We start from the raw sequence: 25,742 nt of genomic DNA on the forward strand, positions 1-25,742 counted from the left end.
CAGCTGCCCACCAGCCGCTCCACAGGAGAAAGATGTGGCAGTCTGCTTCCGTAGAGATTTACAGCCTTGGAAACCCTATGGGGCAGTTCTACTCTGTCCAGTAGTGTCACTGTGAATCAGAATCCACTCAAAGGCCATGGGTTTTATGGCTCGGTTACCATGCTGGACATACAGAAAATAAAAAGACAGACTCTCACCTCAGGAAACCTACAGTCTACTATGTATATTTCTACCATAGGATCAGACCTCTACTACAACCGTACTGAGGAAGCAGAGTATACCTAACCCAGACTTGGTGTGCATGGTATGGGGAGATGGATGAGGTTTTTAGGGAAGGCTTCCTTGAAGAGAGAACACCTGAGCCGAATTGTGACGTTTACCTGGAAGAATTAACATGGCAAAGGTGGGGGGGTCAGCAAAAAAAGGATTAGGTGGAAGAGAGAGAAAATAGCTTGACACATTCTGGAGTTGTAAGCTTTTTGTATGAGTGGAGCTTATTAGCAAGGGATGAAAGTAGCAAGAGATGAGACTTGAGAGAGAAACACAGACCAGATGGTTGAGTCCTTTGTGTGTTTAGAAGTTTGGATTTAATCCTGAAAACTCTAAGAAGACCTTAAATTTTTTTAAGGCGACATGACCAGAATTCACAAGATCGCATTCTGGTACTTTAAAAAATGGGTTGGAAAGGAGCAAGATAGTCAGATAAGGATCCATGGCAGTAATCTGGGGAGAAATTATAAGTTTAATTTCAGTATTGTTAGTGGGGATTGAAAGAAGTGGATAGATTCTGACTCCTTAGGAGGTAGAGTAAGTAAGGCCTGGTCAATGAGAGGGGAAGCAGTCACAGTGTAGATATTTAGGTGTCTGGCCTGGGCAGCTGGGCAAGTAGTAGTACCGTTCATTCAGGAATAAAGGAGAAGGAAGAAATTACTGCAGAAATGGGGATGGTATGTTGGATATGTATCTGTGAGGCATCCGAGTGATAATACTTAATAGGCTATTGTATGTATGGGTCTGGACCTCAGCATAAAGTATTAGGTTTGCAATATAGATTTCTCAAAAATCTGTAAATTGTGACTGAAGCCACAGGAGTAGATGAATTCTCCAAGGAAGGATATATAGGACGAGGAGAGAATTCTCGGAAACACCAGCATTTTGGGGTAGGCGGAGGCCCCTGAAGAGGCCTAAAAGGAAACTGAGTTACTTCAATTGATAGTAATGAATGTATCTTATCTCAAGCACTTTGTGGGAAAGGAAAAGTTAGGAGTCCCTGGACTAGGTGAAGTATGAGTTCAACTGACTAAAATCAGGTATTCTAAAAAGGATACTATTTTTTATTTGGAGGTGCAGACTGAAAGGGAAAAAAAACCTGGGAAATCAGTGAGCTATGTCCTGATGAGGGGCCAGAGTAAGGACAATGGACAGTGTGAGCAAAGCCTTAGGGTACTACATACCTGGGAGTCAGGAAAGAAGGACCGTAAGGACAGTGATGGAGTTCAAAAGATGCACAAACATTTCAGCCATCACCTTTTTTCTGAACTAATTTTTTTCCATATGCTAACTCTGATGGGTAGTAGTTTTCTGGAGTTCTGTATTGAGGTGGACATGAGGCTGCATCTAGTCTCATCAAGAAAGAGTTGTCAGGTCTGAATTGGTTGTCGAAAGGAGAGAGTAGTGAGCGATGTGCCACATATTTGCTGTCCTGCATTGAGACACAATAAAGTGCATGGACTTGTGAAAGCAGCTTTCATTGGATAAAATGATAGTGAAAACAGAACTACTCCTAGAAAGCCCACAATTCTAGGACAGTTAGGACAAACAGACCTATGTACTTTAGTCATCTATAGAGAACTACTATACTGCAATATAAAAAATGAAATGATGACCTGATTAATTTTTAAAAAGCTAAAATATATAGGTAGTATTGCTTTTGCGGTCTGGTACATTTTTTGAAATTGTGAATTATTTAGACAAGTTCTAGATGTGTGCGTTTGTCACTATTTTTTTTTTTTTCTGTTCAAATTATTTTTAGGATGGGTAGCAGCAGTGAGAAGCTAATACATATTAAATGGAGAAAGCAGTGTGAAAATAAATTGCATGTCAGGGTAGTGATAAGTGCTATAAAGAAAAATAGAACTAAAAATTACAGGAAAAAAGTGAGGGGGTAAAAAGAGATTTAGGGACTATATTAGAGGGAAAGCCTTTCCGATGATGTAATTTGAACAGTTTTGAAGGAAGTAATGTGAGTGGGAAATTGAAACAGTTAAAATAATATTTTGTTACTTTAATGATTATATTTCACTTATTTTGGATAGATGGAATGCTTTGATTTGTACATTGACAAAACTAAAGTTTGTTTAGTTTTTTAATATCATCTCTGGTACTTTGAAAAGTAAAATTTTAATTCCTCAATATGAACTCTTAATCCTAAATATTTGTCAGGTAAATGGAAGAATAATAGTATATTGCTTACTAACCAATTATAGGGTTTAAATTGTTCTACAAATTTAGCAGAAACAAACCATTTCATTTGTGTATTTTAAAATACTACTAAAAAAAAAACTTAGCTACTGAAAAATGGACACATCACATGTAAAATTACAGAAATGACAGTTGAAAAGTGGATGGAATGGGGCCTTTTTTTAACATTTCCTTTTGTTTATTATTGTCCTCTCCTTACAGATTGAAGCACAGTTAGCAGAATATCATAAGCTGGCTAGAAAATTAAAACTTATCCCTAAGGGGGCTGAGAATTCCAAAGGTTATGACTTTGAAATTAAGTTTAACCCTGAGGCTGGTGCCAACTGCCTTGTCAAATATAAGGCTCAAGTTTATGTAAGTAATTATGAATACTTTAAAAGGTTTTTAAATGATATGATTGATGACTGGTTTATATATTTATATGCAGGTGTTTACAACTCAGCGTGTCCATAGCTCAGGACTAAACATAGAAATAAAACACTGCAGCTTTATCATTTTTCTTCCTGGTAGTAGAAATCTTCTCTTAATTGTATCTTACTCTTCAAATTATAAAACCTGTTTTTTCTGTCTTATCTATTCAACTATCAATAAAATATTTGATTACATATAGTACATTTTATAAGGGTCTATGATAGACACCAGGATTATAAAGACAAGTATTACCTGACACTTGTTCCCAAGTTGCTAGTGGCCTCCTCAGGTCTCCTTAAGACATAAATGCTATATACATGCTTTATTAGAAATCTTTACAGATACGGTAACAAAGTCATTCTTCCCATTTAATAGAACAGACTCCATAGAGGTGGTGGGTGGTGACGCTGGGGTGAAATCGTGAAAGATGAGTTATTTATGGGGGCAGTCCGTGGGAAAGAGCTCTAGGCAAAGGACACACATGAAGGCATGACATGTAATAGAGCATTAAATAATACTAGCAGTCAATGACGAAAAATCAGTGCCTAATTTTGAAATATGGCAAAAGTTGTAATTCAGGGAAGAAAATTTAAAAATGCTGTATTCTAACTTCTCAACTATTTACAGATTTTAGTATTTCCATAACCCCCTCAAAAATGCCAATTTTCAAAATACTTCGTTTTTAAGTTTAAAAATTGTGGATTTAAGTCATAAGGCTATGATATTTTTACAACTAAAATAATAATAATGATTTTTCCTAAATCATAAAGCTATGCATTTCTTGCTTGAGAACCATTCACTCATTCAACAAATATTTATTGAGTGCCTGTTATGTACCAAACCAGCCAAGTGCTGGAGATAAAATACTAACTCAAAACAGATACAGCTCCTGCTTCCATAGCAATTAGTCTTTTGATGAACGAACATTAATTAAATAAAGTTAGACTCATTTTCAATAGAAAAAATATACCTAGTAAACATTTTGTCTTTCACTGAATTGTTCTTAAAGTCAGTAGATAGATCAAAAAATAGATGAATGGAGTTTGCTCACCACTGCTTTCAGTAGTTTGACATGTCTGGTACAATATAATGATTAAAAACAAAAAAAAACCCAGTGCTGTAGAGTCCATTCTGACTCATAGCAACCCTATGGGACAGAGTAGAACTACCCCATAGAGTTTCCAAGGAGCGCCTGGAGGATTCGAACTGCTGACCCTTTGGTTAGCAGCCGTAGCAACCACTATGCCACCAGGGTTTCCAAGACAATAATTAGCTGCATTAAATCACTGTAGAAGAGTTTGTTGTTGCATTGTTAGGTGCTGTCAAGTAAAAGAAGTTACCAAGCATATAAAGAATGCATATGCTTAGAAAAGGAGAAAACTTTCTGTGATCTCTGGAAATAGTTTTACATCACAATCTGTTGTTGTTAGCAGCAGTTGAGTTGACCTCATGCATAATGGAAGGAAATGCTGTGATCCATAGGGTTTTCACTGGCTGATTTTCAGAAGTAGATTGCCAGGCCTTTTGTCCTATTATATGATAATAGAATAATAGAAATAGCATCAATGGCATGCAGTCCCAGGTGTTACAAATACAACTGAAGAAAAGTTGAAAATCAGCTCTTAAATAGATTAAAGGAGCCATTGCATCTTTCAAAAATGAGCAGGCCAAAATTAAAACTCCTTAAAAACTTCAAAAGGCCTATTTAAAACATAGTGGGATACGGGGTTTTCTTCTGCAGTGATGAAGATGTGTTGGAACTAGAGGTAATGGTTGTACAACATTGTAAATGTACTAAATGCCACTGAAGTGTATACTTTAAAATGGTTAGTTTTATCTTAAATTGATTTAAACCTAACCATTTCTGTTTAACCATGTTAAAATGTGTATTCACCTCAATTAAAAAGAAAAACAGTGGGAAGCAGTGAAGTACTGTATTGAAATTAAATCAGTAAAACAGAAAATAAACATAAAAGCAGAGAATCGTGGGACTAAACAGTTGAAAAAGATTAAGAGAAATTTGTGCATCTAAGATATAAAGAATAAAAATACAACCTACATATGAATTATTTTGAAAGGAAGATACTGCAATAAACTTAAATAACGGAGATGAATTTCCAGAATAACTAAGAACTCAGGCTAAAATAGGCTCTACAGAAAGTAACAATTATTGGTTGAAATTAAATTTTTAAATGGCAAATCTGGAATTTTGCCAGTATTAATTAAAAAAGAAAGCAAATTACTAAACCTAAACCTTACCCTAACCCTAAACCCAAACCTAAACGTATGTTACCCTAACCCAAAACCTAATCTAACTCACATCTAAACATAAACTAAACCCTAAATCTAACCTAAAACTTAAACCTAATGCTAAACCTAAATTAATGAACACTCTAAACCTAAAGTAAACCTAACACTGAACACTAACCATAACTATAGCCCTAACCCAAAACTTAAACCAAACCTTAACCCTAAACCTAAACACAAACACTAAACCCTAACTCTAAAAGAAAAAAAGCAGATTACATTCTGCAGTTATAGAAATTGTATTAAAAATTCACGGTTTTGGTTGGTTGGTTTTTCTTGTTGATGGTGTATTAGTCTATATTAAAAATATCATGGCTTCACTTTTTTCTCTAATGTATTAAACCACAAGTGGCTTCTCCCATCACCATGTGTAGATGCCTCATGAGAGAAATTTTATAAATACACGTGTCATATATAAACCACATTATTACGTATTTTATAGGCACCACTCAAGGAACTCCTGAACCAAACTGAAGAAGAAATTAATAAAGTTCTAAATAAAAAAATGGGTTTAGAGGATACCTTAGAACAAGTAAGTAATGAAACAAAGTCATTAAAAACAAAAATCAGAATTTTAAAAAATAAAAATTAAATGTGATTTGTGTTTTCTGATTGCTAAGGAATGAGTTTTTTAATAAAATTATGAAAAATGAGAGTTGGCAGTGACCTTGACTTAGAAATATTTGAAGTACAGTAAATAACTTAAACATCTTAGGATTCACATTTCATTGATGAAGTAACAGAAAACAGATTTGAGGTGACTACCTTAAAATTAGCTGTGATAGAGTAAGAGGTTTCTTTTTACAAAGTTTTTCATTCTGGGTTATTAAATTCAGGGAAATTCAAAAACCTAGATGCATACAAAAGTTAATTTCCAAAACTAGTTTTCCGAAAGTTCCTGCTTCAGAGGTCCTGGAAACAGAATATCGCCAACATCCCTGGAAGAGAGCACTATTATTATATTCAATAATCTTTAAACATTGTTATAGCTGATTAAGAAAAGTTAAAAGCTACTTCTCAGATGTACACCAAGGGTATTGTTTATATAACACGAAACAATTAAAGGAAAATACTTATAAGTCAGCACTTCAGAAACGATTGTGTTCTGACTAACAAGTTGTAAGCTATGAAATGAAATCATGTCATCCTGAAAAGGATGGTGTTAATGGTTGCACAGCCTGAGCAATCAGTGTCACTGAATTATACATGTGAAAATAGACTAGAAGCTAAGATTATAGCTTCATTAACTCTAGTCTTTAATTTGAAAGGCAGGTGGTATTAAAGAAAAGGTCGTGCAAGTTAGAACATCTGGCTTCGAGTACTGGACATTTACTGGTTGTGTGACCTTGAGCAAATAGCATTCTTTCCAGCCCCTCTCTTCTCACTTGTAAGATAGTGAAAAAACTTTCAAGTGATTTTTTGATGATTAAATGAGAAGTTACAAGTTTCTTTAATTGTTTGACCACCTACCCTACCTTTTCCCGGGTAACAATAGCTTGGCTGAATTTTTCCTAAAATACATGTATTTTTTTTAATCCACGTATGCGTAGAATCATCCTTTAAAAAAAATCTCAGCTGTTTATGTATTGCTGTTTTCTGTTTCCTCTTGGTCTAGCTGAAGAACACTTTGTATTAATTACTGGCATCAGCTGGTATCAGTATTTGTCAATAGGAAATGAACTTTAGAAAAAACTTTTTTCAGTTTTGCTGTCAATGCATCGTACAATTCAAGCTTTAGCAAAATTAAATGTGGTTACTCCTCTTGGGAAGAAGGCATGAGTATAAGCAATTAGCAAACATCATCCAGTAAAACTAATATAAATAGTCCCTTTAACACCCCAGAAAGTGAGTGCATAGATGGAAAGCTAGATAACTAGCTAACATAGATAAAATCTAATAGAACTGGACTTCAAAACTAGGTTTCAAAAACAATTTATAATGATATCTGTAATGTATTAATATTACATGTAATGTAAGTAATATTTGTATAATAGCTACTGAAAAAGAAAAACCAAGCCCATTGCTGTCGAGTCTATTCTGACTCATAGGGACCCTACAGGAGAAACTAGAACTGCCTCACACAATTTCCAGGGAGCAGCTAGTGGATTCAAACTGCGGTTAGCAACCGAAAAAAACACTTTTACAGCCACTAGTGAAAGAGCAGATATTAGTACCCTTATGTTACTGAGAATTAAGTTTTCATTCCTAACTATTGCCCCACTTTACCGTTTTGCATTTAAACATGGTAATTAATATTTCCAGTAAATCATTATGTATGCTTCTTTATGTAAGCACTTTTTATTTGTACTATAAGTATAAATCATACATTAAAAACCATAAATTTCTCTGAGGAATATAAAATTGTTGGACAAGTGAAAGGTGAGAGTCCAAAAGGACCAGAAGAAATCATATGGTTCCGTTAGTTGATTGGCAATATAAAAATTCAATAACTTGTTAAAAAATATTTCATATAGTTATAATTTCTCAACCAAAATTTTATTCCCCTAGTTGAATATAATGGTAACAGAAAGCAAGAGAAGTGTAAGAACTCTGAAAGAAGAAGTTCAAAAATTGGATGACCTCTACCAACACAAGGTTAAGGTAAGAACTTTGCCACGGTTTGTATGAGTTTAGCCAAAGCTGTGTCAGGATTGATTGACTAGGCACATTCTGATGTCATAACTGAAATTTTAAAATATATTTTATAACTTGTGTTTTAGTTTAGTCTTCCATTCCAAAAGTTTGTTGTAAGGAATTATGTTATTTTATTCTTTAAAAAACTTATTTCTGGATTAGGACTATTTTACCATAGAACATGTTTACTGTTCCGTTTCTAGTACTTTGCACTTGAATATGTACTATTCAGTATTTTTGCAAGATTAAAACATTTTTTAAACATTCGGCACTGGGTTTTTTTAGGCTGACATTTCTGTAGAGATTTGGTGTTACTGAACCCCAAACCTGTTGCCGTCAAGTCAAATCCTACTCATACCAACCCCAAAAGACAGAACTGCCCGCACAGGGTTTCCAAGGAGCAACTGGTAGATTTGAACTGCTGACCTTTTGGTTAGCAGCTTTAGCTCTTAACCACTAGCCACTGCGCCACCAGGGCTCCAATAAGACCTTTCTGTGGAGCTCTGGTGACATAGTGGTTAAGATCTCAGCTGCTAACCAAAAGGTCGATAGTTCGAATCCACCAGCTGCTCCTTGGAAACCTTATGGGGCAGTTCTGTTTTGTCCTGTGGGGTTGCTGTGAGTTGGCATCAACTTGACGGCACCAAACAACAACAACAAGGCCTTTTTGTGTATGTAATTTCCCATCAAGAGTCATTGCAAAGTGACCATCCTGGCCAAATTCCAAAGAACATTTATGCGAAATCTAGAATGTGGGTAAAGTAACAAGATTGATTCCATACCCCATCTCCCCCAACCCCTAGGTAGCATTTGACTTACGGAAGTACTCAGATAACTCTGTTTATCACCACTTACACAGTTGGTGTGGAAATTTTAACCATGCCAATATTTTGTACATAATTATGCCAAAAAAGTTTCAGGAGTAGAAAGCTCTTCTCTTGACCTGTATCATATTTAAGGTCTATACTTTTTTGTTGTTTTTAAGTCAGTTGTGAAATTTTTAGAAAATATACCACTTACTATGACCTACATGTAAAATGTGAGACATTTGTTAACGATTTTTATTTTTTCATTTGTCCTCTATGTCAATACTTAGTTTATTCTCTGAAGTGCTTAAATGAAAGACTTCACGATACTTTATCTTGAGAAATCTAAGAATTGATAAATTTGGCCACTTCACCTATGCATAGTGTTGTAGCTTGATATAATGGTAAATGTTTAAGATATGGTAAGGTCTGGAAATGTGCTGTTATGCTCACAGGCCCTGGTGTTCACAGCATACCCAGCAACACCACATGGGAAAAATGCAGGGAACAGTCACAGACAGAGCTGGAAAGGGGGCAAGCATCTTTATTGTGGTTTTAGTGGAAGACGGAACAGGAAGAGGTCAGAGTACATGGGGAATTTATTGATCACCTATATATATTTGAAATACACCTTAGGACTTGGGACATTTACCAAAGGGGAAACGAGGGAGCTTCTTATCTAGGTACAGCAGACATGGGTGGAGACGAGTCACTTGGTGTGGGTGTTAAAATATCATTTTACAGAAGCTAGAAAATATGGTTGATACACAGTTAATGCAAATGTAAAATGATGGTAGTATAAGAGTTACATTTTGACCTAGGCTAGTCCTCAATGCTCATGTAAAAAAATTTTAAAACAAAGTAACGTAAGATTTTCTAGTAGTTCACAATTGAAAGTATTGCTGAATGAATCCTATTATACAGGCCTGTTTAAAGGGTCATATTTATATTTATGGTATGGAATTCCCAAAAGATCATCTAGAGTCTTCTACACGTAAAGCAGTAAGCATCCTGAGAATATGAATGATGCGATCTGATGAAGAAATGCTTTGAAAATAATCTGCCTGGATTATATAGAATGGGAATATCAAAAATTGTAACCATGAGTTTATCCTTATAGGAAGCTGAGGAAGAGGACAAAAAATGTGCCAATGAGCTTGAGTCCTTGGAGAAACACAAGCACCTACTGGAGAGTGGGGTTAATGAAGGCCTCAGTGAAGCAATGAATGAATTAGATACTATTCAGCGGGAGTAAGTTCATCTCTCCAAGATTTACAGTATATCAGATTAATTAACAGTTATGTAAAATTAGGTCTATTTTAATTTGCTTTAATCTATATTATAGAGCTATTTGGGGTGGAGAGTGATACCTAAGCAGGACAGCATACTTAGAATTACAAGTTTGCTTATAACTTGAGATATTTTCTGTCTACAAATACATTCTACTACTATTATAGTTAGTGCCTTCCAAAAAAATCATTCATTTTTACATGTAGTTAATAAATGGCTTTTAATTCCTAAAAGCAACATAGAATTTTAAATGAATTCAAGTAACTTTGGCTGTTTTTTAGTGAATTTTAATAAAATCACTAAACTCCCATAAGTTTCTCATATTTTAAGATATATTTTGTAGAAATTATATATATTTATACTAAAATATAATTAGACTATAAATTATACAGTCCTGTAACACAACATCTGCCTTCTTAAAAATCACCATGCTGTGCAAAATTGTGCAATAAAAACCACAAGACTTAGGGGAAAATTGGAATTGGGGCACAATATTCAAAAACTTCATCAGGAACATACATAAAAGATAGAAATGAAAAATGTTAGCACAGTTTTCCATATATTAGCTGGTTAAGAAATTTGTAAGTACTATGATAAATATGACACTTTACCTTGAAGTTTGCTTGGGGAGCTGATTGTCAGGAGAATTACAGCTTGTGAGTTATTGTGACGAGGTGGAAGGAGCATTATCTGAAATCAGATAGAAAGCTGTAAGCAGTTGTAGGTGAGTGTGCATGAACTGAGCTGAGATAGCTGGTAGACCTTTTGAAGTATGTGCGTTTTGTGTATCCCTATACATCTAAATTTGGCTGGGTGCCATTTTCTGGGCTCACCTCATGTTTCTCATGACAGAAATGGCATATGCAAAGGCAAGATTTTCATTATGCTCAAATTGCTACTTAATGTATCGATCAAGTTGGAACAAATTCCTTTTTCTAAACAAGCATTATAGCAGAACTGACTGTTATATTTCTTAGAAGTTATTTATACTCAAATTATACATTGTCAGATTTTCTCTATTGGTTCCCATTAAAATTTAGCACTCATATAGGAAACATTTTAGTCGCACTAAGTAATGACTAAAACTAATGGCATCCTTTCTTTAAAGAGTAGTCTGTATGTAGTTCTTTCATATACTGATAATACATCAATATATTGAATCCATAGGTTCTATGTACTCTTATATACAAATATCCATTTTTTTTTAAAGTCTCGATTAAAAACCAAACCCATTGCCTTCAAGTCAATTCCTACTCCTAGGAACCCTATAGAATAGAGTAGAACTGCCCCATAGGGTTTTCAAGGCTGTAAATCTTTATGAAAGCAGACTGCCACATCTTTCTTCCACAGAGCGACTAGTGGATTTGAACCGCTGACGTTTCAGTTAACATTGATTGCTTAATGACTACACCACCAGGGCTTCTTTAATCTCAATTAAGGGACCCTCAAATAACAAGAAAACCTTATTAAAGTTGCAAGTACAAGCACTGAGAAAGTCACAACTCTTCCTTATTAGTAGGCTAGGAGTAGGAGCCCTGGTGGCACAATGGTTAAGCACTCAGCTGTTAACCGAAAGGTTAGCAGTTAGAAGCCACTCTGAGGGAGAAAAACCTGGTAATCTACCCCTCCCAGTCCCCCCAGAAGATTACTGTATTTTTACACAAATAACATGCCAACCACACCCTCTTCCCCCCAGCCCCCCACAAGGTATTTTCATAAGCACCACTATGCCAATTTTTTTACATGTTGCTGTAAAAAAAAATATTAGCATAGTGCGCTTATGAAAATATTTCACAGGGTTGGGGGAGGACATAGTTTGGCAAACAAATGTAGAAGGTGTGTGTTATTTTAGTAAAAAATACGGTACAGTTCTACTGTGTCCTATAGGATCCTTACGAGTTGGAATCCACTCAAGGGCACAGAGCCACAATAACAGGCTAGGGGTAGAAAACTCAGTTGTGATTTGTTTGACCTACAGTTTTTAATTTGAATTTGAATGCCTAAATACAGCACTTCTGCTTTCCAGTTAACTATGGCCCCACACTACACTTCAAACAATGTATTACTCTTCTACTCCCCATTCACAAGTCTATCTATCTTGCCCCTGAAAGCTTTTGAGTTTACAGTCTTTTTGGAGGCCCAGGTAAGACCATTTGCTCCAGAAATTTATGTATTAAATCACGAGGTTTTGGTTTTGTTTAATACTCACCTATACCTTGGGCCCATGTCTACTGAGGGGGTAAAATGATGAAGTAATAAAATAAGAATTAATTTATTCTGTATCATATGTTTAATCAGTTCTCCAAGGAGAGCTCAATGTCCCATCTTTGTGCTTAATGTAGTTAACACTATTAAGTCAGGAAATCTGTTTTGGTAAATATTTGATTGAGTAAAATGAATTTCTTTGTTATGTTTGTGCTGGTATATTAACCTAACTTGCAAAGGATTCTTGAAGATGTTTTTACTTCTGTTTTAATGATTAATAGCAGGGCCTCTATGAATTATATATATAGGAGGCAGCACATATACCAATCACAGCTTGGTTTTATTGAGTGTGGAAATGAGAAGTGAGCTAAGTAGAGCTGATACACAAGTTTTTTCTTAGATAACTAAAGCAAGAATTTTATTCTTCAGATACCAGCTAGTTGTGCAGACCACAAGTGAAGAAAGACGAAAAGTGGGAAATAACTTGCAGCGTCTTTTAGAAATGGTTGCTACACATGTAGGGTCTGTGGAGGTAAGTTTGGGAAGGTCTTTCCTACGTTCTAAGAAAGTTTTTTTTTTTTTTAATTTTGATGTATTTTTGTTTTGTTTCTATAAAAATTAAAAGATAAGTTAATTCTATGGAAAATACATCTAGTAAAAATTTACCAGAAGAATCCTATGTAGTAGTGTAGCAAGGGAATTCAAGGGGACACTTCTGCATTTTATAAAGTAATCTGCTTTATGACATAAAAAACAAACTGATACTTACTACTTCGGTAGCTTATACTGATAATGTGCAAGGCCACGTTTTGCATAGTAAAAACATATTGGCACATACGAGATTTCATTAACATTGAGATGGAAAAGTCTGTTTTATGAAAAATGTTTTTTCCTTTCTGTTGATTTCATTTAAACATAGAATAAAGAATTTCTGAAAGGTGGTTAATTTACCTTAGCTTCACTCTTCACATAGCTTGAAAGTTCCATAATAAAAACTATTCTTCCATCCTGCTGTACACAGCCCTAAAAGCTAAGATAAATTGCTAAACTTTAAAACTTCTCTATAATTTATTAGGTGGTAACATATTTCTTGTTGAGAGTCATTTAAAAAGAAAAAACCTCATTATACCTCATTAATAAACCCACTGCCGTCGAGTTGATTCCAACTCATAGCAACCCTCATTAATAGGAAACATTTATTGGAAACGTTATGAGCATGTGATAGATACCCTGGTTTGTATCATCTCGCCTGAAAGACATTGAACTCTTGCTTTCTTGTTTCCAAGTCTCCTCATTACTTAGTTGTAAGAACTAAGAAAAGCATTGCGGAATACGACATCAGAAAACCTGGATTCCCCCCACCCCCCCCCTTCAACTTAGTTCAACCACTTAGTGATTCCCTGGTGGCACAGAGGTTAAGAGCTTGGCTGCTAACCAAGAGGTTGGCAGTTGGAATCCACCAGCCGCCTTTTGGAAACCCTGTGGGGCAGTTTTACTCTGTCCTGTAAGGTCGCTGTGAGTCAGAATCTATAGCAACGGGCTTAGTGGCTCTATAACCTTGCGTGGAGCCTTTTTCAACCATTATTGTTCATCTGAGCCACAGACCAGAAAATGATTTGAATGACGATTTTCCCAGTTCTCCCAAAGATGGCATGTAATAGTACCATTACTAGAAGTATAGGAGAAAAGTTCATAATGTACAATGGATGCCTTTGGCTGAGGAGCTCCACTTGCATGTACCACTTTACTTCTTTTGGTCTTTAGTTTCTTCATCTGCAAAATGAGGGGTGTTGTACTAAATAATTTCCAATATCCCTAGCGCCTCTAACTTTCTATTACCTGTAACTACTTATCACTAGAGATTGTATAAAAGGTAACCACAATGATTAGTTTAAATCCGTTAACATAAAGTCTTGCATTTGAAAATCTAATGGTAGATTACTATTAGTTTTTAGTTATTTTCTATACAGTATTGTTCAAAAGGACCAGACCAAATTCAATAAACATTTACCTGAGCACTTAATTCGCAATATGTAAAATTTACAATTAGCCAGTGAATCTATTAAACATAATAGTTTTCTTAGTAAAGTTAGTCAAGTATGGAAGAAGCACAGAAAGGCAAGCAGATCATCATTAAAACCTAGTGGAAAATCTTGTAATGAATGATAAACAGTTGGACTAAAGAAAACAGAGGAGTTTAGATCCAGTGCTATCTTTAATGGGTGGTATATTTTTCTTGTGGGACAAAGTGTTTCTTCAAGCAGTCTCTGATTACAGGTCCTAATGTGACTTGGTATTCCGGACCAAAGATCAGCAAACTATAGGCCAAATTCAGTCTGTAGCCTTCTTTCGTAAATAAAGTTTTATTGGAACACAGCCACACTCATTCTGTACTGTCTCTTTTCTCACTACAACAATGAAGTTGAGTAGTTACAGCAAAGATCATCTGGCCCATAAAGCCTAAAATATTTATTTCACCCTTACAAAAAAAGTTTGCTCACTCCTATTCTGGACGCCTGCCTCCAAGAGGGACACAAAATCATTTTTTGTCTGTTTAGGTGTTTCAATAATTATTGTAGAGCTATAATAACTAACATTCTAGTATTGATGTAGACAGACCGTCTATATGATTGCAAGTCCAGAAATAGATGCTAGAACATAAATGAGAGGTTAGCAGCCGAGCTCTGATGTATGGGACAAGCAGTATTGCAGATTAGTGAAGCAGAATGAAGTGTTCAGCTAACCACTGCTCTGTTACAAACACCTAACCACAGAACTGTTGGTAATTTTTTTTATTCTTTATCTTTGTAACTGTACCCCTAGCAATAGTAAGTGCCTTAAAATTGTTACCATTTTATAATATTTACTCTCATTTTTCATTATGCTTGACACATGGTAAGTATTCATGAGAATTTGTTGTCACCAAAAAGAAGTTGCAAACATAGAGTGTGTTCCAGATTAAGAACATATAGATTAAGAAAGTAAATGTGAGACAAACTTTTTTAATTTTTCGAAGAAAACGTAAGAGACTACTTCAGGGTTGTAAAGGAGTTCTTAAATTAGACGTGAAAAGCAAAAACCACAAAATACATATTGGTAAATTAAGTTTTATTAAAATTAAGATTTTTTGGTTTACACCAATAGACATAGAAAGAAATTGAAAAACAAGTCACAAACTGACAGAAGGTATTTATTGAGAGTTTTTATCAGGAATGGGTGTTGGACTTTGCCGAATGCCTTTTCTGCATTGATATGATCATGGGATTCTGTTATTTATGTGGTACATTACATCAATTGATTTTCTAATGTTGAACCATCCTTGCATACCTGGTATGAATCCTACTTGGTCATGGGTGTATTATTTTTTTGATACGATGTTGAATTCTATTGGCTAGAATTTTGTTGAGAATTTTTGCATCTATATTCATGAGAAATATTGGTCTGTAATTTTCTTTTTTTGTGGTCTTCACCTGGTTTTGGTATCAGGGTTATGCTGGCTTCGTAGAATGAATACAGAAGTATTGCTTCCTTTTCTATATTCTGAAATAGTTTGAGTAGTACTGGTGTAAGCTCTTCTCTGAATGTTTGGTAGAATTCTCCAGTGAAGTCATCCAGGCCAGGGCGTTTTTTGGTTGGGAGTTTTTTTTACTACCTTTTCAATCTCTTCTTCTGTTATGGGTCTGTTCAGGTTTTCAATGCCATTTTGTGTTAGTTTGGGCAGGTAGTGTGTCTCTAGTAATTTGTCTGTTTCTTCTAGGTTTTCAGATTTGTTGGAGTATAGTTTTTCATAATACTCTTGTTGTAATGTCCCCCATTTCATTTCTGATTTGGGTTATTTGCATTCTCTCCTGTTTTTCTTTTGTCAATTTGGCCAGTGGTTTGTTGATTTTGTTGATCGTTTCAGAGAACCAACTTCTGGTTTTCTTGATTGTTTCTATTGTTTTTCTATTCTCTATTTCATTTATTTCTGCTCTGATCTTTATTATTTCCTTTCTTCTGGTGGCTGTGAGCTCCTTTTGCTGTTCTCTTTCTATTCAAGTTGTGTAGTTAATGTTTTGATTTTATCCCTTTTTTGATGTGGGCATCTATTGCTATAAATTGACCTCTGAGCACTGTCTTTGCTATGTCCCAAAGGTTTGGTATGATACGTTTTCATTCTCATTTGATTCTAGGAATTTTTTATTCCACCTTTGATTTCTTCTATTACCCAGTGGTTTTTAAGCAGGGTGTTAATCAGTTTCCAGGTAATTGATTTTTTTTCCTTACTCTTCCTGTTGTTAATTTCTACTTTGATGGCATTGTAGTCAGAGAAGATACTTTGTATTATCTCAGTGTTTTGGATTTTGTTGAAGGTTGCTCTGTGGCCTACGATCTGGTCTGTTCTGGAGAACGTTCCATGTGCATTGGAAAAGAATGCGTACTTTGCAACTGTTGGGTGGAGTGTCCTATATATGTCTGTGAAGTCAAGTTGGCTGATTGTGCTCTTTAGCTCTTCTGTATCTTTTTTTGAGTTTCTTTCTAGATGTTCTGTCCTTTATCAAGAGTGATGTCTCCTGCTAGTATTGTGGAACTGTCAATTTCTCTTTTCGGTGCTGTTAGAGTTTGTTTTATGTATTTTGGGGCCCTGTCATTGAATGCATAGACGTTTGTTATGGTTAAGTCTTTGTGATGGATCATCCCTTTAATCTCTATGTAGTTCCCTACTTTGTCTTTTATGGTGGATTTTGTCTTAAAGTCTATTTTATCTGAGATTAGTATTGCCTCTCCTGTTCTTTTTTGGTAGTTATTTGCTTGATATATTTTTTTACATGCTTTGATTTTTAATAAATTTACATTTTTTGTTTCTAAGGTATGTCTCTTCTAGACAGCATATTGATGGATCCTGTTTTTTAATCCATTCTGTCACCCAGTGTTTCTTTATGGGTGCATTTAGGCCATTTACATTCAGTGTAATTATTGATAGGTATGAGTTTTGTTTTTTTTTTTATGAGTTTATTGCTGTCAGTTCCTAGTGCTTTTTTTTTGTGGTGCTGACATTTTCTTTGTTCCTCTTACTCTGCTGTGCAGAGTTCCTTTCGCTTGTTGATTTCTTTTTCATTTCTTTTGTTTTTGTAGATTTTGTTTTTATTGAGACTTTGTTTTTCTTCATTTTGGTGAGTAATTTTGTTAACTTTCTTTGTGGTTACCTTGAAAGTTTAAACCAGTCTGTTATTACTTGGTTTCACCTTGCCTTCCTCTCCATTAGAAAGTTCTATACCTATCCTGTTTATTCTTTCTTTTATTCTTTCTTTCATTATTCTGACGTTGTTGTCATTAACGGATTAACCTCTCTGGTTCCCTGTTGCAATTCTTTTGATTTTGGATAGTAGATGAGAGTTCATTTCCTAGGTTGGTATCTGGCTGGTACAATCTTACATCCTACATTCAAGCTATGGTCTGATGTTGTTTGTTCTCAGACTGAAGGACTCCCTTTAAAAATCTTGTAAGTTTTGTTTGGTTTTTATATATTCCCTTAATTTTTCTTTATCTGGAAATGTCCTAATTTCACCATCATATTTGAATGAAAGTTTTGTGGGATAAATTATTCTTGGTTAGCAATTTTTTTCTTTCAAGGTTTTATATATGTCATCCCTTTGCCTTCTTGCCTGCATGGTTTCTGCTGAATAATCGGAGCTTAGTCTTATTGTTCCTCCTCTGTATGTGACTTTTTGTTTTTTTCGAGCTGCTCTCAGGGTTTTTTCTTTTAGAGTATCAATATTTAAAATAGAGATAGACAGATAACCTGGTATATTAATTTCTTGTTGCTGTTATAGAAGATTACCACATATTTAATGTCTTAAAATGCACATTTTATTACCTTACACTTCTGGAGGTCATATCTAAAATGGATGCACAAGTTTGCATCGTTTCTAGAGGCTCCAGGGGAAAATCCATTTCCTTGCTTTTCCAACATCTAGAATCGACTCGACGGCACTGGGTTTTTACTGGGTAGAGGCTGCTTACTTCACTTTGGCCCGTTCCTCCATCTCCTTTCTGACCTTTCCTTCTGCCTTACATCTCTCTCTTACTCTGATACTCCTGATTCCCTCTTATAAAAACCCTTATGATTACATTGGACCCATCTGGATAATCTAAAATAATCTCCCCATATCAAAACCCTTAATTTGCTCATATCTGCAGTGTTCCTTTTGCCATGTAAAGTAATAGTCACAAGTTCTGTGAATTAGAATGAGGACATTTAGGGTTGTGGAGAGAGCATTATTCAGCCTACCACACTTGGGAATAAACATAAATTCATTAACAGTAAAATGGATAAGTAGATGTTGATATGTTCATTCAGTAGAATGCCATATAGCAGTACATGAATAAACTGCAGCTGTATGCATTAACATGAATGAATCTCAAACTGAATGAAAAAAAAGTCATAGAACCTAACATTTAATACCACTATAAATATGAAAGTTAAAGCCAGATAACACTAAACTAATAAATCATTTACAGACACATATGTATCACAGTCACGCTGCACATAGTGCCATTTGGGCAACATCCGACCACATGTACGTTCATGGTCCCAGAAGGTTATAATAGAGTTCAGAAATTCTGACTGGTGAATGGGACGTAGGAAACACAACCACTTCCCTCAACACAACACATGTATCTCATGTCTCTTGTGTACAAAGTGCGCTGACAGGTGTATAGTGGTACAGTACATATATAACTTATAATACGTTTGTCTTGATAGTCATAATAAATGCCTTTGTTACTGGCTTATGTATGTACTGTACTGTGTTTTTCTATCATTATTTTAATGTGACTTTCCCTACTTAAAAATAAAAAGTTTACCATATGACAGTGTATGCTTCGACTCATAGGCGGTAGTATCCAACCTCATGTATGATGCGTGTTTGAGTGTTGTAGTGTTATCTCTCTGTTTAATTTTCTTTTGAAAATGTTACCGTGAAGTGCATCCTGGCTCCCAAACATAGCAAAACCAGTGCTACTGATAGCAGTAGCAAGATACAAAGGAGAAGCATCAATTTGGAAGTGAAACAAAAGGTTATTAAACAACACAAAGGTGGAAAATCAGTGAATGCTATTGCTGGAGATTTAGGCATGTTGGCACAGTGTCCAACTCACATAACATCCTATTCCACAGAATGTATCATAGATATTAAGTGACACACTACTGTATCTATATCTGGAGTCTGTGTGTATGTGTGTGTAGTAACTTATAAAGAAAAGCAAAATACCATTCGGGCAGCTGAGGTCAGCTGATTTTTGACAAAGGTGCTCAGTCCATTCAATTGGGAAAGAAGAGTCTCTTCAAAAAATGGTGCTGGGAAAATTGGATTTCCACATGCAAAAAAAGGAAACAAGGTGCATACCTCACACCATACACAAAAGCAAATTAAAAATGGATTGAGGATCTAAAGTGAAATGTGATCTAAATGTGAAAACTAAAACCATACAATTTTTAGAAGAAAAAGCAAGGGTTACACTGTCAGGCCTAGCTTTTAACAATGGATTACCTAATAACAAAAGCACAAACAACAAAAGACAAAATTAAAAAATGGGACCTCATAAAAATTGAAAACTTGTTCATCAAAAGACAAAGAGGGGGACAGAAGCTGGCTGAATGGACACAAAAATAGACGGTGGAGAGAAGGAGTGTGCTGTCTCATTAGGGGGAGAACAACTAGGAATATACATAGCAAAGGGTATATAAATTTTTGTATGACAGACTGACTTGACTTGTAAACTTTCACTTGAAGCATAATAAAAAATTTTTTAAAAAGACAAAGACTTTACCAAAAAAGTGAAAAGACAAGCTACCGACTGGGAGAATATCTCTGGAAACCATACATCTGACAAGAATCTAGTAAACAAAATGTGTATAAAACTTTGACAACTTAACAAAAAGACAAATAACCCAATCATAAAGTGGACAAAGGACTTGAATACACCAAAGAGGACGTTCAAGTGGCTACCAAACACATGAAAAGATGCTCAGCACCATTAACCATCAGAGAGATGCAGATCAAAATCACAATGAAATACCATTTCACTCCCACTAGGATGACACAAGATTTTTTTTAAAAAACTGAAAATAGCAAATATTGGCGAGAATGTAGGGAAATTGGAATCCTTTTACCCACTGCTGCTGAGGATGCAAAATGGGTCAGACGTTGTGGAAAACAGTATAGCAGTTCCTCAAAAAACTAAAAATAGAACTACCACTCCTAGCTACATACCCAAAAAACTTGAAAGCAAAGACGCAAACAGACTTGCACATGTATGTTCATTGCAACACTATTCACAATAGCCAAAAGATGGAAACTACCTAAATATCCATCAATAGATGAATGGATAAACAAAATATGGTACATACATACAATGGAATAGTACTCAGCCAGTAGAAGAAATGAAGTCTTGATGAATGCTACAATATGGATGGTGCTGGAAGACATTATGCTGAGTGGAATAAGTGAATCATAAAAACAAACATTGTATCACCTCACTTACAGAAAAAGACAAAATAAGGCAAATGTACAGAGAACAAAGTTTATTAGTGGTTACCAGGGAAAGAAAGATGGCCAAGGGGGGATTAACGGTAATGGAAATATATAGAATAAGGGTAGAATTGTACAGTTGATTATTGTAATTGCTGTCAATAAATTGTACACCTGTAAAAAGTTGTGTGATATATTTACAACAACAAAAAGAGAAACTGCTGAGGCTGCTAATATACAACCAAAACCCTTATGGGATTTGGCTCCTTGGTTTGGTGGCTTAGGGTCATGGTTACATGAGACATCCCAGTTAACTGGCCTAACAACATGTCTAGTGCTTCTGCTCTACCTCCTAGTCCATTGAGTAGTGTCATGTATTGAATTATGTCCCCTGAAAAGTGTGTATATCAATTTTGTGGGCCATGATTTCCAGTATTGTGTGGTTGTCCTCCATTTTGTGATTGTAATTTTATGTTAAAGAGGGTTAGGGTGGGGTTGTAACACCCTTACCTAGGTCACATTCCTGATCCAATGAAAAGAGAGTCCCTGCTGTATGGCCTGCACCAGTTTTTATCTCTCAAGAGACAAAAAGGAAAGGGAAGCAAGCAGAGAGTTGGGGACCTCATACCACCAAGAAAGAAGCACCAGGAGTAGAGTGTATCTGTTAGACCCAGGGTTCCTGCACAGAGAAACACCTAGTCCAGGGGAGATTGATGAGAAAGCCTTCCCATGGAGATGACACCTTCAATTTGGACTTCTAGCCTACTAGACTTTGAAAAAATTAATTTCTCTTTGTTGAAGCTGTCCACTTGTATTTCTGTTATAGCAGCCCTAGATGACTAAGACAAGTAGTGCCTGGGGTCTTAAAAGCTTGCAAGCGGTTATCCAAGGCACAATAATTGGTCTCTATTCTCCTGGAGCAACTGAGGAAGAAAGAAGGGAATAGGAGGAGGGTATGGAATGTATGGCTAATAGCCTCCATGAATACTGCCTCTTTTGTTGTGAGTTCAGAAGAACTAGATGGTGTCTGACTACCATTACTGAACATTTTGATCGAAGATTTCTCTAGAAGAATCCTGATCACAAGGGGGGAAATGCAGAACAGATTTTCAAATTCTCATGGACCTGAGACTTCCTGTACCGTGAAGGTTGGACGAACCCCTGAAACTATTGCCCCTAGATAATCTTTAAACCTTAAGCCAAAAATATCCCCTGAAGTCATCTTAAAACCAAAAAATAGTTTAGCTTAATTAAAAAAAAAAAAAAAGTCCACCTTGAGCATTAAGCTCTTATAAGAACTGTATGGGATCAAATTGACAACAGCAACTTGAAAGATTAGATAGGAACATTAAGGGACAATGAATTTATGTTAAGGGGGGAGGAACAACTCAGATAAGGGGGGCGAAAGTAGTTGTACAATTCAAAGAATGTAATCAGTGTCACTAAATGGTACATTTAGGAACTGTTGAATTGGTGTATGTTTAGCTGTGTATATTCTCAAAAACAAAATAAAATGTTTTTTTAAAAAATCAGAAGAACCAAAAAGTAGATAAAAATCACTCTCAATCCTGCTACCTCTCCCCCACCAAAAAAAAAAAAAACATTCAGGAGAGTGGTTGCCTCTGAGGGAGGAAAAAGGGGGACGTGATTAGAAAAGGACACAAAATGGGACTGCATGGTAGATACGAGAATGCTCCTTTTATTCCTGTTCTTAACTTACAAATTTTACACTCTTGTTTGTAAATTTTAGAATTAAAGACTTTTTAAAAAAATAATGTATTTACATTAACAATTGTTTCCCCTAGAAACATCTTGAGGAGCAGCTTGCTAAAGTTGATAGAGAGTATGAAGAATACATGTCTGAAGATATCTTAGAAAATATTAGAGAGATTGCAGACAAGTATAAGAAGAAAGCTGCTCTACTAAAGGCTTCTGATGAATGAAGAAATGTTGATTAAGCAAGAACTTTCTTAAACAGTGTAAATTTTGAAATGTTCTCTCTAAGCTTAAAAAATCTGTCTTATACCACTCCTTACAAAGAAGTCTCATGATCATATCTCCCCAAGCTTGTGGAATATTTTTGTATCTTTTATAAATCTTGTTCATTAATGTAAAATACGTATAACCTGAAATGATAATAAACCGTTGAATTGTTACCTTTATATGGGAAAGACCAGTTACATGTGTACTTGGAGTTAATAAAATTGAATCAACAGTGTTTTTCCCTCATTTTTCTTCACCTAACTTCAAGTGGTAGGAAGATAGGTATTATGGACTTAAACTAGGAGTCAGCAAATTACAGTGTGTGCCAAACCCTGTCATGCCCATTCATTCATGTATTGTCTGTGAATAATGGCTTCCACACTACAACAGCAGAGTGGCCGTGACAGAGATTGTATGGCCCACAAAGCCGTATTATTGGCTTTATTTTGCCATTTACAGGAAAAGTTTGCCAATCCTTGGTATAAACTATACGAAACTATAAAACTTAATAAGTGGACACATAAAGTCCAACTCACTCCTGATCCAGAGCCTTCCTTTCCAAGATTCCTAAGTTCTTTCAGACTTCATGGTATCTTTGCTCTGAAATAAGCAGAAGATATGTAATTTGAAACTCAGAGAAATAATCTAGCTCTACCCCCTCATTTTAGGAATAAGAATTCATTTCTAGAGAAGTTGATTTACCTCGGGTCACAACTCAATTTCAGGAATTTTCTAACAACTTGTTAGTTGCTGTTGATTTGGCCCCTGACTCATGGTGAACCCATACACAACAAAATGAAATACCACCTACTCCTGTGCCATCCCCGTGATTGGGATGCAGATTGGACTGCTGTGATCTACAATTCTCAGATTTTCCAAAATAGATCACCAGGCCTATCTTCCTAGTCAAAGCTCTTCTGAAACCTGGTCAGCATCATAACAAATGTGCAAGCTACCACTGTCATGGGTGGTCGCTACACAGTAAGTGCACTGACTGGGAATCAACCCCAGGTCTCCCACAGGGAAGGTGAAAATTCTACCACTGGACCCCCAATGTCCTCTTCTAATAATTTAGATGTAAAAATGTCACATTTTACACAACATCCAGAACACCCATTTTTTCAGAGCTCTTGTGGCTGTACCCAGAACTCTGGACCTGTTCAAGTAAGTTCTAATGTGGCTTCTACCAGCACTAAAATTGAGTTGACATCTGCCTCCAGCTCAACTTTCTATTCTTTCAAGTTTATTCAGTGCGAGTCAATTAAAAACAAGATAGAAATATAAGAACCAAGAATGGAATTATTCATTCAAGCAAGGCTTTAGGAAGGAGAGGGCATTCAGCCTGAGAGAATGAAATGAACGAAGGTGAGATTGATATAAGATGGTGGCCTAGTCAGATGCACCACACCATCCCTCTACAGCAAAGACCCAAGAAAGTGTAACAGAGGTGACAACCCTAGAACCCCGAGCATCTGACGAAAGGATATAGAATTAGATCTAATACAGATTGGAATAAGAAACTGCAAGACACCAACAAACATGGAGATATGGAGTGGAGGTGGCCTGCCAGCCAGTCCGGCACCATGGGGCGATTTTGAGATAAAGCCAGCAGCTACCCTGGGTGAGGTGCATAGGAAGACAACATCAGGAAATTCCCAATAGGAGACAGAGAAACTGCAAAGACTTACCCGAAGTGAAGCCAAGTAAGCAGGCAGGACACGAACTGGAAATAAGGAGGGAAAGTACAGGAGGGAGGACAAGAGCTCAGGCATCCTGGTGTACACAGAACAGGGAGGAAATCAGGACCCAGAGATAGGGTGACTCTCGGGTGGCAATACCTGACTAATAGGGTGGATGGTAAACACAGAGCAATACGTAAGACCTATCCCCTTTTTTTTCTCTCCCCATTCCCTGGCTGCCCGCCCCACCCAGCCCTCCCCACTCCCTCCACCAGAGAGATAGCTTGCATGACCCCCAGCCACCCACCCCTCCCCTGCCAGATGATTAAAGGGGCAATCCACCAAGAAGATATCACCATAATAAGTATCTAAGCACCCAATGACAGAGCTCTAGAATACATAAAACAAACTCTAATGACATTGAAAAGAGAAACTGACAGTTCCATAATAATAATAGGAGACTTTAACACACCACTTTTGATGAAGGACAGAACAAATAGAAACTAAACAAAGATACAGAAGATCTAAGGAACTCAGTTAACCAACTTGACCCCATAGATATATACAGAACATTCCACCCAACAGCAGCACAGTATAAATTCTTCTCCAGCATACAAAGACCATTAAGGCCACAAAGCAAGCCTCGATAAATTCAAAAACATCAAAATAATACAAAACATCTACTCTGACCACAACACTATAAAACTAACAAAAACAGGGAAAAAAGCAAATGTATGGAAACTGAATAAAACCTTGCTGAAAAACCATTGGGTAATAGAAGAAATTAAAAATGATATAAAAGAAATTCCTTTAATCAAATGAGAACAAAAATACACCAAAGCCTGAGGGACACAGCAAAAGGAGTGCTCAGAGGAGAATTCGTAGCAATAAATGCACACATCAAAAAAGAAAAAAGGGCCAAAAATCAATAGCTTAACCCTACAGATTGAACTAATAGGCAAAGAGCAACAAAAGAAGCCCATGGTCAACAAAAAAAAAAAGGAAACAAAGATTTCTGTTGCCGTTGAGCTGATAATGACCTTATAGGACAGAGTAGAACTGCCCCATAAGATTTCTAAGGAGCGGCTGGTGGATGCAAACTGCCGACCTTTTGGTTAGCAGCCAAGCTGTCAACCACTATGCCACCAGGACAGAAATGAATGAAATAGAAAACAGAAAAACAATAGAAAAAATCAAAAAGATTAAGAGCTGGTTTTTTGAGAGGATTAATGAAACAGACAAACCACTGGCCACACTGACAAAGGAAAAGAATGAGAAAATGCAAATAACCAAAGTAACAAGATGTGCAACATTACAACAGAACAAACTGAGATAAAAAAGATCATAACAGAATTCCAGGAAAAACTACTCCAACAAATTCGAAAACCTAGAAGAAATACACAGATTTCTAGGAACACACTACCCACCTAAAC

At 36.0% G+C, this 25,742-nt stretch overlaps 1 protein-coding gene across 3 annotated transcripts in view; it reads left to right on the forward strand.

Moving 5' to 3' along the window:
• The window catches only part of NDC80 (NDC80 kinetochore complex component), a 51,408-nt gene extending 28,610 nt beyond the window's left edge, over nucleotides 1-22,798 (forward strand). For all 3 annotated transcript variants that reach the window (XM_049901624.1, XM_049901623.1, XM_049901625.1), the window contains 6 exons: nucleotides 2,683-2,835; nucleotides 5,642-5,731; nucleotides 7,708-7,800; nucleotides 9,760-9,890; nucleotides 12,564-12,666; nucleotides 22,453-22,798. In XM_049901624.1, coding sequence (XP_049757581.1) covers nucleotides 2,683-2,835; nucleotides 5,642-5,731; nucleotides 7,708-7,800; nucleotides 9,760-9,890; nucleotides 12,564-12,666; nucleotides 22,453-22,590 — 708 coding nt within the window. In that variant the 3' untranslated portion in view covers nucleotides 22,591-22,798. The remainder of the gene's footprint in view (nucleotides 1-2,682; nucleotides 2,836-5,641; nucleotides 5,732-7,707; nucleotides 7,801-9,759; nucleotides 9,891-12,563; nucleotides 12,667-22,452) is intronic.
• The last annotated feature ends 2,944 nt before the right edge of the window (nucleotides 22,799-25,742 follow it).

This window comes from Elephas maximus, chromosome 11 (genome assembly GCF_024166365.1).
Source record: "Elephas maximus indicus isolate mEleMax1 chromosome 11, mEleMax1 primary haplotype, whole genome shotgun sequence".
In the NCBI taxonomy this organism is placed as follows: Eukaryota; Metazoa; Chordata; class Mammalia; order Proboscidea; family Elephantidae; genus Elephas; species Elephas maximus.